We start from the raw sequence: 14,055 nt of genomic DNA on the forward strand, positions 1-14,055 counted from the left end.
ATGCTCACTTAGGCTCTCACAAAATGCGAGAGACTCCCTCTCAATGAGACTTAGGCTCCTCCTAAGTATGAGACTTCTTCTCAACTTCTATCTTTCCAAAAACTTCAAATGAAGGTCACTTTACTTAGAAGACTTGGGCTCTCCCTAAGATTGAGAATTCATTCTCAAGCAATAGTATAATGAATTGACAAGATTCAAAGAAACATTCAAGATTTCCAGCAGCAAGTCTTTACAATCACACGATCGACATACTTGTATTTTCACCACAAATATAAGATAAAGGCTCAAACAAAAAGCTTTAAAGTGGCAACCCTAAACATTCAACCAAAACCCTTATATATACGTAATATAAAAAGATAACCAAGACATATTCAACCAGCCTTACACAGAAAAGAAAAGAAACCTTGCAGAAAAAAGCACTTAGGATTTTCTAGATAAGGAAAAAATATTCTACGGTGATTAGTAATTCAAGAGATATCTAGAAGAATATTTCAAGAGACAAGATGAAAAAATATCTCAAAAGACAATTGCCACAACAACCTTAAAAATATAACCAAGATCAAATCTCTAATAGTTATAATTCGTAACGTAGGTAACCATTTTGAATGAATGTTTATATATTATATCAATACACACCAATGATACAATTGAAAATTGAATTTTAAACCGGCGTTGATAATATACTATTATTATACTTGAACAAATACATTTTTAAAGAAGTATTGATATATTAATGATACATCAATAATGTTTTACTTGAAATAACATTTGAAATGAACTACATATATACTACTATTACACTTATAATGATAATTGAAATTCTGTTTAATATGAATGTTAGTTAATAAACTACTGAGATATTGCCACTAATGATATACTTAAAATTAGTCTTTCATAAGCATTGTTACACTGATATTTATACTTTAAGTGAATTTTGAATGAGTGTCGAAATAATACACTAATAATAAGGAAGTTTATGGATTTAAGATTTACAATTATTTTTTTGAGATTTTTTAAATATATTATATTGTATTGTAATATACAGTAGCTTAAATATCATATTTTATAATTAGAAAAAAAAATATTCTAGCAATTTTAATAAATGTATTAAATTTTAAGTTATGTTATTCTTCGTTTATTTGGTCATTTTAAGGATGAACAAATAAATATGTGAGATTAGACCAAAAAAATAATATCATTAATTAAGTAATAAAACTTTGTGTTTGGAAGGGTATAAAAGCAAACAAAATCTCTAACTTTATTGCGCAAAAAAAGTATATTTAAGAGTGATATATACCAAGTATAGGTCACCACCATGATAACACACAAAAAAATTGTCAACTTATATACATAATTTAAAAAAAAAAAAATGATGATTGATTACCATTCAAAAACAGTTCAAGAAAAATGATAAATCAAACGTATATTTTTCAAAGAAGAGCTCACCATACTTACTATAATAAGTTATTATAATATATCGATTGAACTAAAATGTATAAATCTTTGTAAAATATTCATTAGAGGATTTTTTATCTTATTCTATAGTTTAATTTTATGAATGACTTTTTTTTCCATATAGAAATAGTTTTCTTGCTTAAAAGATTGTTAGGGGGATTTCCTATCTTGGTCGCATAGGTATATAGTTGCTAGATATGATAGTTGGATTTGACTGTCGAAGATGGTTGATGCGCGAAATTGGACGTCAAAGGTAGTCTTCACAAGAGTGTTGGTCGTGCATAGTGATCATCAGAGGTGGTCCCTACAGTTGATCATCAAAGGTGGTTATCAAAGTTGGTCATCAATAGGTAGAGTCATTGAAAATATTGGAAGGAGAATTGGTTATTTTAGCCTATGAATTGTAAATAATTTGGTAGCAAAATGGAGGTTAAAATAAATCTCTCTCCATTTTTTAACACACACCCAAATACTATAGCCAACTCAATGCATTTTAAGTTGGAACCCAAACACCCCTAAAGTTCATGGGATATAACCAAAGTTTAAAATATCGAGGTCTTAATTTTATTGAAATTTTAATGGAAATATCGATAAATCGTCGATTTCAATGGTTATTTCTAGGTAAATTATAAAAACAAAAAGTTCAAAGAAAATAAACTTAAATTAATAAATAAAAATTTTATGATTTTAAAATAAGTTAACATATGTATCATTTATATTATATTTACATTAATGACATTTGTTACTTTTTTTATTTTATTTTATTTTTTTGTTTCATGGATGTTTCTACTATAAAATAGAAATATCGATGCACCCTTCATGTTGATGTTGAATATAAGGAAACGTGAAAATATCAATAGAAATATCGACATGTGGATGAAAATTCAATACTATAGATATAACCCATTATTATTATTATTATTATTATTATTATTATATGGGATATAACCCAGTATTGAATCATGATTGATTTAAGTTTACATTTTATGTGGAGATCAATATGGTTATGATATCCCATCATTGAGATACACTTTCTCTTTTCTCATCCCATTTTAAACCCATAATATATACAATTGAACGTTGAACAATCAATCAAATTGATGGTATGTTTGTGAGCTAGTGATCGATGGTTGAAGTAGTAAGTTTTTTTTAAAATGATTTAGTTACAGTTAATTATGTGAAATTGATTTTTATACCATCGTATATTATATTTTGGTTACAAACTCATAAAAGTGATTTTTGATATATTTAGAAGTGATTTTAAATTTTTTTTTTTTTTTTCAAAAGTGATTTTAGGGTTGTCAAGATCTCGTTTGGTAATCATTTTGTTTTTTTGTTTTTTGTTTTTGAAAATTAAGTATATAAACACTACTTTCATATCTAAATTTCTTGCTTTATAATCTACTTTTCACAATAGTTTAAAAAATCAAGTCAAATTTTGATAACTAAAAAAAGTAACTTTCAAAAAGTTGTTTTTTGTTTTCAAAATTTGGTTAAGAATTCAATAATTTTACTTAAAGATGCAAATCATTGTAAGAAATGTGGATGAAATAGGTTTATATTTTCAAAAACAAATACTAAATGGTTACCAAAAGAGACCTAAATTACTGCAATTGTATTTTCTATTTGAGAAATTATTTAACTAAATAATTATGATAAATATCTATTTTTATTAATTTATTTTATTGTTTGATTTTTATATGCAATTCAAAAAAAAAAACATGATTGATATGTTGTGTAAGAAAAATGCGTATAATAAATGTAGAACGAAAAATTTAAAACATATACATCATTCAATCTAGTGGCTTATATCATCACAAATACTTATAACTATAAATTATTAATAATTTAATGACAAGTAAGTCTGTCATTTTTTCTGGCAAATATTTAAAATAAAAAAGATTTCATGAATAGCCAACCAACAATATTTTAATAAAATCAAATTAGATAGTCATCCTTGAGACTCATTTCTAGTCAATCACCTCAACAAAAATCACCTACTAAATGGTTCTTTCGAAGTCAATTTAAAATGATTTTCAATTTTCCTAAAATCAATTTTAGTTCATGTCAGACATCATTATTTTAAAGGAAAATGATTTTGGAAACGAAAAAAGTGATTTTGACAACGAAAAAATAATTTTAAGATCACTCCCAAATATATCTTTAATAATCTTTTCCTACTCCCAAATTAAATTATATTTAAAAAAATTAAATTTCAAAAGATCAAACTAATCATTGAAATGAGAAGCTATCACGCAGAATTATAAAATCTTTGAACGTTTTTTAAGTGAGAAACAAACATTTAACCTTAAAATTTGTAGTATAAATTAAATCTTATATCAATTGAGCATAACCGAATTTTTGAGTTATTATTGAAATATTTAAAAGGTTAAAATTTTTAATCATTAGGCGCATCAAAAGATTTCACAATGTATCTATTTAATAGAAAAAGAAAAATGAAAAATGAATTGCATTGCCAATTGCCATCCCATCAATTTTACACAGCAAGAATGGTGCTGGATGGCTTCTATAATTGCATTGCATCTCTAATTTCAAATTTATTTGAGTGAATTTGGTTAGGGAAATAAAAGATTGTGATAACTCATGCCTATCTATTTCACATTTTTTTTAAAAATGTAAAAATGCATATGGTTTCTAGTGTCACCTATTACATTATAGTTGACTTTCTACCACTTCATTATCTAATCATCACTACTTTTTCACTAATAAGAGTTTAGCTCAATTTATATTAATATGTATCAAGAATCAAAAAGTCCATGGTTCAAATTATCTATCCCCATTTGTACTAAAAAGACTCATCAATACTGTCTCGTTTATTAACCATTTTTGTTTTTTTGTTTTTATTTTCGAAATTTTCAACAAAACTCATAAATTATGAAGAATGCATTGCTTAATCGTTCCAAATGAAATGACCATCTAATGAATATTCTGAATGGTTTCTTGTAGATTAATTTAGGGTTTCTAATTAACTTATTATTTTCTCAATTAAAGTTAAAGTTCCGATATTAGTAAGCATCCAGCCAAACACACAATTCTAAAATGAAAGGGTCAATCTAGTACAACAACGTGGGAATGATGGATTAAACCCTCAACCTCTAGTGACAGAGCACATGTTAATACCATTAAGCCTAACTCACTTTGACAATAAAATGGTCAATCAAATATATTTTAAACTAGGATGCGCATGTATCTTGAACCAAAAAGCAGCCTCGAATACTCTAACCTTACCTATTATTAAACCAAAACACGAGTAATTAATTAAAGCAAAAAAAATATTTTTTGGTTTCTAAATTTGATTCTAATTCTTATTTAGTCTATAGGTTTAGATATGCTACATTTTTACCCTCAAATTTGAATTTAATTTTTTATTAGTCTCTAGATTTCAAAATGTTACACTTTATCTCTGAATTTTGAATTTTGAGTTTAGTTTTCATTTGGTATCTATGTTTCAATATTTTACACCTTTACTCTTGAATTTTCAATAATGCTCACTATGGTCTTTGGTGTTAATTATTGTGATTTTTTAAATTAAATTGGGAAAGAAAATTAGTGAAAACTAAGAGTAATTACTTTAAATGACAAAACTGCTAGAAATATTTTCAAATATAGCAAAAATGTCATTGTCTATCGATGATAGATTTTTATCAGTGTCTATCACTAATAGATAGTGAAATTTTGATAAACTTGTAAATAAGTTAGCTCATTTTCTTATATTTGAAAATAACCTGAAAAATATATAATTAATTTAAGGAAAACTTTCACAAATAGAAAAATGTTTAATTATTTACGGAAATAGTAAAAAAAAAACATTGAAAGATACCTTCTATCAGTTTCTATAACTGATTCAAAGAATATTAAAACTTTTCAGTGTGGGGTGGGGGAATCAAACCTCAAACCACAAGGTTTAGTATGAACATTATGCCAATTGAGCTACGCTCTTATTGGCACCCTTAATTTAATTCTTTTAAATTAATTAATAAACATTAATTTCAGGGACTAAAAGTGAATATTTAGTACAAAAATCAATGTTAAAAATACATGAGATGGAATCAAATTTCAAGGTTCAAAGGTACAAATGTAACATTTAAGCCTCGTTTAGTAACCATTTTGTTTTTTGTTTTTGTTTCTGAAAATTACGCTTATGGACACTATTCTCGTCTCCAAATTTCTTCCTTTATTATCTACTTTTCATTAATAGTTTAAAAGATTATGTCAAATTTTGATAACTAAAAAAAATAGCTTTCAAAAAGTTGTTCTGATTTTTAAAATTTGACAAAGAATTCAACCACTATACTTAAGAAGAATGCAAATTATTATAAGAAATGTGAACGAAATAGATTTAATTTTCAAAACCAAATGATAACCAAACGGGACCTTAGAAATCTAATTACTAAATAGAAACTAAATTTAAAATTGGTAAGTAAAAGTGTAACATTTTACTAGAGATGAAATGAAAATTAGACGTGCATTATTAGGGGTTGCTTCCTTAGGCAGTTTCTAAAGGGTCATTTGGTTGATTGAAAAGGAGAGGGAAAACACACATAATTAAGGCATATGCATCTCTGTATTTGGGGCACTCTGATATGAACACTAAGGCAATCCATGGACTAGAAGTCCATTGTTCATAAATTTCTTGACCTTAATTTAATAATATTATAATCGATAAGTGCACTACCACAAGCGTGCATCTTTGCAATATAATTTTGAAAGTTTATTCTAACACGCTCATGTAGGGGCATCAAACTTCATAAATTCGATTATGGACTCTCATTCTCATGATTATGGAAATTTAAATTCTGATTTCTCTGTATTTTCATAATACTTATTTCAGTACATCAACGTAAGTTTGTGGCAAGCAAGTTGTATTTTTGGTATACGAGTGTACACTTGTTCGATTGGTTTCATTGTCATTGATTTACTTCTTAAGTGGTGTTCACTATTGCCTTATCTCTTCTCTTTTTAATATATTTACTAAAGTTTAGGGGTGATCATCAATTGATTGGGGTTGGTTACTCCAAAAAACCAAGTCCGCCCGACCACGGTTGGTGTTGGATGAAGCCTACATTGACCATCTCACCAGCGTGCAAAAACCGGTCCGTCTATTTCATTGGTTTCGTAACTTCTTTTTCGTTAGTCTCATTATGTGGTTTTTTTTAGTTCAAATCTCCTAATTTTAGGTAATATTTCATTCTATCAAGAAAACATCCAAAACCCAATTCAAGAAACTAGAAGACCAACATCTTTTGAATTGGAAGAATCAAGAAAATAAAAAAAAAACAAACCTAGTAGTATATCGGGCTACAAAGTGAGCAGCCCCGTTACATACACAAGGACAATATGAGAATGAGACAAAGTCTAACTAACTCGTCAAAGCTCGAGTTTCCTCAACTGCATCCTTTACCTCAGTAAAATCGACCCGACGGTTGTTAATCAAATTCACCCTCTCCTAACATCATATTCAACCATGATAGAGAGAATGGGAAGGTAATGTACTAATGTCCAAAAGTGTGGATAAACAAATTCACTGCATCTCTAGCATGGACATTAGTATATTACCCTATAAAAGCAATTTCCACAAATTCAGATAAACAAATCCCCAAATTTATTCCAAAGCAATGCCCACACTCTTAGCTTCCCCAAATATGATGAGTTTTTTTCGAAATATTCATTCTCAATTAAACACGTTTTAAAATATATTATCATTATTATTAAATATAAATATGAGAATATTAACTTTTCACATCAAAGAAAAAAGTACATATCAATTATTATTACATATTGTTACTTGTTACTTGTTAGGTAATAATTTGTATCACTATTTTATATATATCATTAAAATGTGTGTGTTATTCCATTCACATCATTTTAATCTTTTATTTGGGAAACTAAAGTTTTAACTTTTAACTTTGACATTAAAAAATAAACTAAACAAATAAAAAATTTAAAAAAATAATGTAAAATATTTTCAAACCGACACCAACCGATCTTCCCCTCTTTCCAAACGAGCCATGTCAATTCGATTTGCGATTTTTTGACCTATCATACTCATCCTTACTAAACTCAATCAGTTTGTTTAATTTAATGAATATATATTGATTATCTTGCATTAAGTTTGAAATGAAAAGAGGAATCTTTTAAATTTTGAGGGAAACTTGGGAGGCCTAGTTCATGAATTTAGAAATTTTGGATGACAAAACTTTACTATCTATTTTATCACAATTTGATTGCGGAAGTTAATTACATTCGCTAAATGAGAATGAAGATGATTTCTTCAATCCACGGACACAATACATGTAAAAAAGTGAATATTTTGGACCTAAAACAATATTTGAAAAATGAAGAGACCATATTCTTTTGTGATTATAACAGTGGAACTGTCATGTAATGTTCATGGCAATCCTAGCACTTTTGTGTTTTCATGAGGCTTTGGATTCATACTCACGCATACCTGATACGAGCTAAGTTTCAGGCATATGACAAGTAATGTAAGTTTGATCAGTTTACAGACATGATATTCTTTTATCTGAGTATAGGCTTTTCAACTTCAAACTAGATGCCGCGGACAAACAAAACTTATCCTTTTTCAGCGTTACTCAGCTTGCCTTTTCTTTCAGGTGATTAACAAGCCAAAGAGACTTAACGAAGCAGAAGTATTAACCGAGAATGAATTGTTGCAAATAGTAATGTCCATGGGTGATCATATGCTTCAGCATAATCCTTCAACAAAATCCATGGGCATCACGAATAGACCCTTGTTCTCCAGCAGTTGAGCTGCAGCTAACGGATCAACTTCCAGCAATTTTCCCATCATCTCCTCAAGAGGCTCAATCTGCATCTCTTGATGGCTCATGTAATGACCATATCCCTATCAAAACCAATAATAAAGGAGCTTCTATTTTCCATCCCAAAATTTCGAAAACTAGAAAACTATATATGAGTATTGCATTGAACTTTCCAAAAGAAAAAAGTGAAATGTTAAAACCAAGCATGAGATGATACCTCAACGAATATGAAAGGCTCAGAAGATGATTCTCCTCCTAATTTGCTCTGACTTAAGTCCTGCGCAACCACATGGATGCCTTAGTTTCTTCTACACCCATAACATCAGTTTTTTAGCGACTTCACTCGCAACATCATTACAGTTGGGACATTTCAAAGTATTCATCTGTTTGTAGAAACACATTCATTATAAGTGCGAAACTACCACAAAAATACAGTAAACAACCATCTTAAATCTTCTCAAACTTGTTTTGTCATCCATCCAATGTTGTCTGCCTCGTTGCAATAGATGATGATGTTTTTTAGGTGACTCTACAAAGCAAAAGACAATACCGCTGGCCCTTTATAGTTATTGCTCAAGAACATGCCTCAATTTTAGGTACTAGCTTACTATATCTCTTTACAAGTCTCCAATATATTTTTTTTTATCAGTGCTCATATGATTTGAGATATTAAATGCAGATATGACAAACATCATCACCATTATTACGGGCTTGTTAATCCAAATCCTTATCTACGTTACCAACATATGACCTCTTTCTCCCCCTCACCAACATCATTTTATACTGCAACGTGTGGGTTAGGAAGACCCATGAAGCCAACAAGCTACAAAGAAACTCTTACCAACATTTGGATCAAAATTACATGAATACGATTTTCTCGAATCTGTAAAGTGCAATGTAAAGAAACATGCAAAGCAGCAAGGGCTAGGCTGCCTACCTTTATTTGAAGCTGTAAGTACTTGATATGGTCAATGACATCGTCTAGAGCAGATGCTTGATTTTCCTTCAGAAAACAAAATTCCAGTGAATTTAAAGAAGATATTTAGCCTATGCTTTAGGTCAAGAAATGGAAAGTTCAAAAGATAATGCTTTCATTTACTTTTATCCTCAATAAAATTCAGGAAAATTTATGACAGCAGAATGGCTCAATCATGTTTACTCATTGCATTTGTATAATGATAAATACTGGAATGGTTTCAAGTCAAGTTAGTGCTTTGAAGGTATATTGGAATTCTGCTTCTACACTTATCCCTTCATACAAATTCATGCCTGTCTATGGCATAATGACACAGAAATTTACCTTTGATGACTCAGGAAGAAGTTCCTGCAATGCTTCAAGTCTTTCAGCTATCCTTATCCTGCGTTGCTGGAATAAGAAAGCATATTAAACAAGTTAAATTGGCCCCAAGGGATCACATCCAGTCCTGCTACTTTCGATGATTGAATAATATAGGTTTGTGTATGTTTCACAATTCACACTCATGCCATCACATTTCTGCTCTTTTTCTATATAGATAAGATTTTGGTTGCAACTAGTAAGGTGTTTGGCTTACACGATCAGCTGAATAGCCTCGTCGACTTGATGAACTGGGACGTGATTTGGATACAATACCAGGTGCATTGTTCTGATCCAAAAACCGCAAATTAGGATAACTTGAAAAATCCAGATAGTGTAGTCTTTGAGAAATGAATATTGATTAACAAACAAGTATGTTTAACATACATTGTGCTCAAAACTGAAAGCAATGAATTTGAGGGGATATATGCCTATATCCCTGTATTTAAAAGATCTATTACTGACTTCAGCGCAGTGACACCGATAACATTTGCATATATGTTAGGCTTGGCACAGATTGGCTTACCCGTGAATCAGTGGATTTTGAACTGTATGAACCTGCGAGATGATTGTATGAAATCTCACCACGAAGCTCTGAGACTCCATTAATAGTTTGAACAGTATTAGGAACAACTGCTATCAGATCTTTTGTTGATGCCTTTCGAGGAAAGTTTGAAGTTTCAGCAATAAACTCAACAAAGGCTGGAGACGTTTTTGCAGTCTGAGTCCACTCAGTTAAGTGGGGGAAGTTGGTTTGGTTTACATTTCTATCAGCAGACAAAACATGGTGATGGTTTGTAAAATCACCAGGTGCTTGGGAAACAATGTTGACATTCGCACCAAAGTTCAGAGAGAGCATTCGTACAGAGTTATTGCAGCCATTTTGTCCTTCCATTCTACCTGCATTGTGACATTTTAAACTGAAATACTTGACGACAAGAATGGACGCTAAAACTTGCTTAGAATAAGTTAGAGATGCTCCAAAATGCCACGTCAACTCAAAAAAAAAAAAAAACAAGCCTAGAAGAAAGGATCGTCTGAAGTCACCGTTGTTGGAGCAATTGAGGGAAACTAATACTCGATTACAGAAATCTTGAAGGGAAGTAAGTCAAAAGTATGTTTGCAAGTGATTTGAAAATGTCAAAATATGTTTAAAATCACTATGAACTTTTTCCTGCTCAAAATCAATTCTAAAACACGTATCTAATCATTCAAGGTCATTTTTATGTTTGGTTTTAGACTTTTAAATGCAATTTACTTACCATCAAAATATTTTGAATGATTAAACTCATATTTAGGAGTAATTTCAAACATGAAAAAGATGATTTAACCACTTCAAAATCACTCTCAAACATGCATTAACCCACTAAACAAGTAGCTGCTTTACAAAGAATATCCAGAAACATAAATTGAAATTCCTGGACGCTTAAAGTATTCCACCTAATTCAATCAACTGTTGTTGAAAAGTTGAGCCTACAACATCTCTCCTAAGACATCAAATATATTGATTTACCTGAACACACCCAATAGATATTTGAAACCCCATCGACATACTAGCATATGAAATGAGCATTTCCCCATATTTTCGATTTGTTTGAAAATACGATTCTAAAAAGTATTAGCTAGATTAACTACAAAAGTAATCCAGGGTTTACATGACAATAGAAGAAGCAGACTGATAAATAAGTAAAAGAAGCTACTGGAAACAAAGGCACCAATAAACAGCAATGTGGGGGCACAGAAGCCTTTAAGAAAATAGAAACTCAACCAGAACTGAAGCGTCAATCAGGAAGACGAAGAACATAACAACTACAATCTACACAGAAAAAATAAAACAAAATGTTAATCTGATTGAACCACAAGAAAGTTGGAGGAAATATGGAGTTGGAGCAGTAAGCAATTGAAAATGCAAAGTGAAGCTCCACATAGGTAACTACGTTTGAATCCAACTTCATCATCGAAAAAGGAATCACTACTGACGATTTATTTTTACTACAAAAATAAAGCACATGTAGGTAGTAGTTATTAGAATGCTAAGGTCACGAACAGAGAAAATGTTAATACTAGTGAAGCTATGGAGGATAACAGAGGGAAAGGGATCTCACGGATAACAATGGTGAAACCAGGAGGATGAAGAAGACAGAGAGAGTGAGAGTGGAGGGAGCGACGGTGATGTTGTACCGTACGTGCCCAGCCCACTATTTTTCACACATCAAACGCACCCTCAAAATAAAAATATTTTGGTGTATCTTGAACATCATTTATCTTTATGTATTTCATCCAAATTTTTCGATTATAATTTATAAGGATAAATTTTACCTCTTTTTTTTATAAATATTTTAATATTTTTTTTATGTGAATAATGAGAGAGATGCAAAAAGATGGATGTCTAGATGCATCCAAGTATTACCTTTCAAAACAATTCACTTTTTAATCCCAAACTTCACCATTCTTATCCAATTTTCACCCCTAATAATTTTATACTTTATCAAATGGTCAAACTCCAAATTTAACTTGCATTTTTAAAATGTTGTCGTTTTATTTCAGAATAATTTTATATAAGATAATAGTAAATTTAGCACAATTTAAAGTTATTTGAAAATATGACACAGTTTGAAGCTATGTTAGTCAAGTGATAGATTTACTCAAATAGTTTCAATTTTTTATACTTGTACTATAAATATTTAAATTGTAGATAAGAATTATGAATTTAGTGATATGAAGACGTGGCATTACAATTCACGGTCCAATCTTGTTTGTTTCTTATAGTGATATCGAGTTTCTTTTTTTTTTTTCTTTTTTTTTATGTGAAACATGTTGTTGATTATAACCATAAAAAGATATAGAGATTTCACAAACTTTAAAAGATACGTGAATTAATCTAAAGATTGATGAACTAAATAAGAGTTAAACAATAATTCTTAACTTTAGTCAATTTTACTTTTATGTCAAAACTTAGTTCAAAATATTTTTAAATACTTTTTCTTCATAAAAAAAGGTATGATCATATATAATATATATAATTTTTTGTATGTTGTTAATTGGGATCTTAAACTTCCAATTTCATCAACTTGAACCTTGAACTTAAATATATGCTACAACTTTTTACCCTAGTTCATATTCTTACTAACTCTCTGTATCATTGGGCACCATAAGAGACAATTTTTTCTTAGATATATTTGGAATGATAATTTATTAAAGGGCTAAAATTGCAACACTTTTTTTTAGGTATAAGATTGTAATAATCTAAATTTGAGGTATAATTTGATATAATTGATATTACAAAATTATGGGTTAAAACTTGGAATCATATAGGTGACCCAAATTTTGGGTCCAAAATGAAATATATTCTAACTTTTATAACTAATTTTTTTTAAAAAAAAAATGATTACATCATATCAAGATAAAATTACCAAAATGGACCATTTTGCAATCGAATTAGGATCTCGCTTTCTCTCAGTCCTCTCCCATTTTCGCTCTCCTCTCTTACTCTCACTCTCGTCTCTCCCTCTCACACTTTTTGTGGGAAAACCCACTAATCTAATGCTTCAAACTCACCTCAACTCCACTTTTTGATGAAAAATCACAGATCCAACCGATGGAAACATCGATCGATCCAATAAACTCAAATTATAGTGAAAACCCACGCATCCAATGCTCCGACGGTCTCTCAAATCTCTTTTTGATGAGCCCACAACCTCTCTAGTAAATACACGGTCGCCGACCACAATGCAACGACTAGAAAAAATGTGGAGAAAGAATAAAACTGGGAAGAGGAAAATGGCAAAAAGATTGAAAAAATAGAAAGGTAACACTATACTAAATGAAGGATGTTAAATGCAATATTGTAACACTTAGTAGACACAACTTAGTAAAAAGGAGAATAAAGCAGACATAACTAACAATTGTTAATTCAGTTCGGTGAATACCACCTATGTCTAGGGGACAGTGTGTCCAAAAAAGATAAATTTACTAATGTAAAGTAAAGAAATTAGAACGTTGTACTTATCTATTGAGATAAGTAATAACAGAGACACACATCTAGCTTTACACTTTAAACTAATACTTAGGCTCCCCCTAAATACGAGACTCCCTTTCTATATTTCTTAGGCTCCTCCAAAGAATGATACAATAGTGGATAACTCCCCCTAAATGAGAGACGCCTTACCAATGTGTTGTTTATCATTCCTGCTTTAGGTGAAGATCACTTCACTCTATGAACTTAGGCTCCTCCTAAGTTAGAGAATCACTTTTAGCTTTAAAATGAACTTGAGTAATATTCACTATGTGAGAACATTCAGGTAACAAACATAACCACCTCCTCGAATGATACATAAATTTTATTTCTAAAGAGGTCACACACAACAACTAACAATCATCAATCAATCTCACAAAAGTCGCCAACCCTAGCAAACAATATTACCACTCTTAAATATGCAACGAAATGAAAATTGAAACCCT

General features: G+C 30.1%; 1 protein-coding gene across 5 annotated transcripts; it reads right to left on the reverse strand.

Moving 5' to 3' along the window:
• Positions 1-7,828: 7,828 nt before the first annotated feature.
• LOC120077542 (transcription factor LRL2-like) lies at positions 7,829-11,812 on the reverse strand. 5 transcript variants are annotated; one of them, XM_039031456.1, is made up of 7 exons: positions 11,700-11,812; positions 10,121-10,494; positions 9,812-9,883; positions 9,559-9,624; positions 9,196-9,261; positions 8,476-8,535; positions 7,829-8,341 (listed from the first exon to the last, which is right to left on the reverse strand). In XM_039031456.1, exons 2-7 carry the CDS (start codon positions 10,487-10,489, stop codon positions 8,183-8,185), a joined length of 792 nt encoding a protein of 263 aa, XP_038887384.1. In that variant the 5' UTR covers positions 10,490-10,494; positions 11,700-11,812; the 3' UTR covers positions 7,829-8,182. The 5 variants fall into 5 exon arrangements, with proteins under 5 accessions (XP_038887384.1, XP_038887386.1, XP_038887382.1 ...); XM_039031458.1 differs by lacking the exon at positions 11,700-11,812 and adding an exon at positions 11,642-11,683; XM_039031454.1 differs by lacking the exon at positions 11,700-11,812 and adding an exon at positions 11,452-11,635.
• Between the last annotated feature and the right edge of the window lie 2,243 nt (positions 11,813-14,055).

Source organism: Benincasa hispida, chromosome 5 (assembly GCF_009727055.1).
Source record: "Benincasa hispida cultivar B227 chromosome 5, ASM972705v1, whole genome shotgun sequence".
NCBI lineage: Eukaryota > Viridiplantae > Streptophyta > Magnoliopsida > Cucurbitales > Cucurbitaceae > Benincasa > Benincasa hispida.

Coding starts and splice junctions, on each gene's coding strand:
- LOC120077542 (XM_039031454.1), bottom strand. CDS start 11,521: ATGTGGAGCTTCACTTTGCATTTTCAATTGCTTACTGCTCCAACTCCA. Junction 9,625..9,811: donor GAGGCTATTCAGCTGATCGT/GTAAGCCAAACA, acceptor TTCTTATTCCAG/CAACGCAGGATAAGGATAGC. Junction 8,342..8,475: donor AGCCTTTCATATTCGTTGAG/GTATCATCTCAT, acceptor TGGTTTTGATAG/GGATATGGTCATTACATGAG.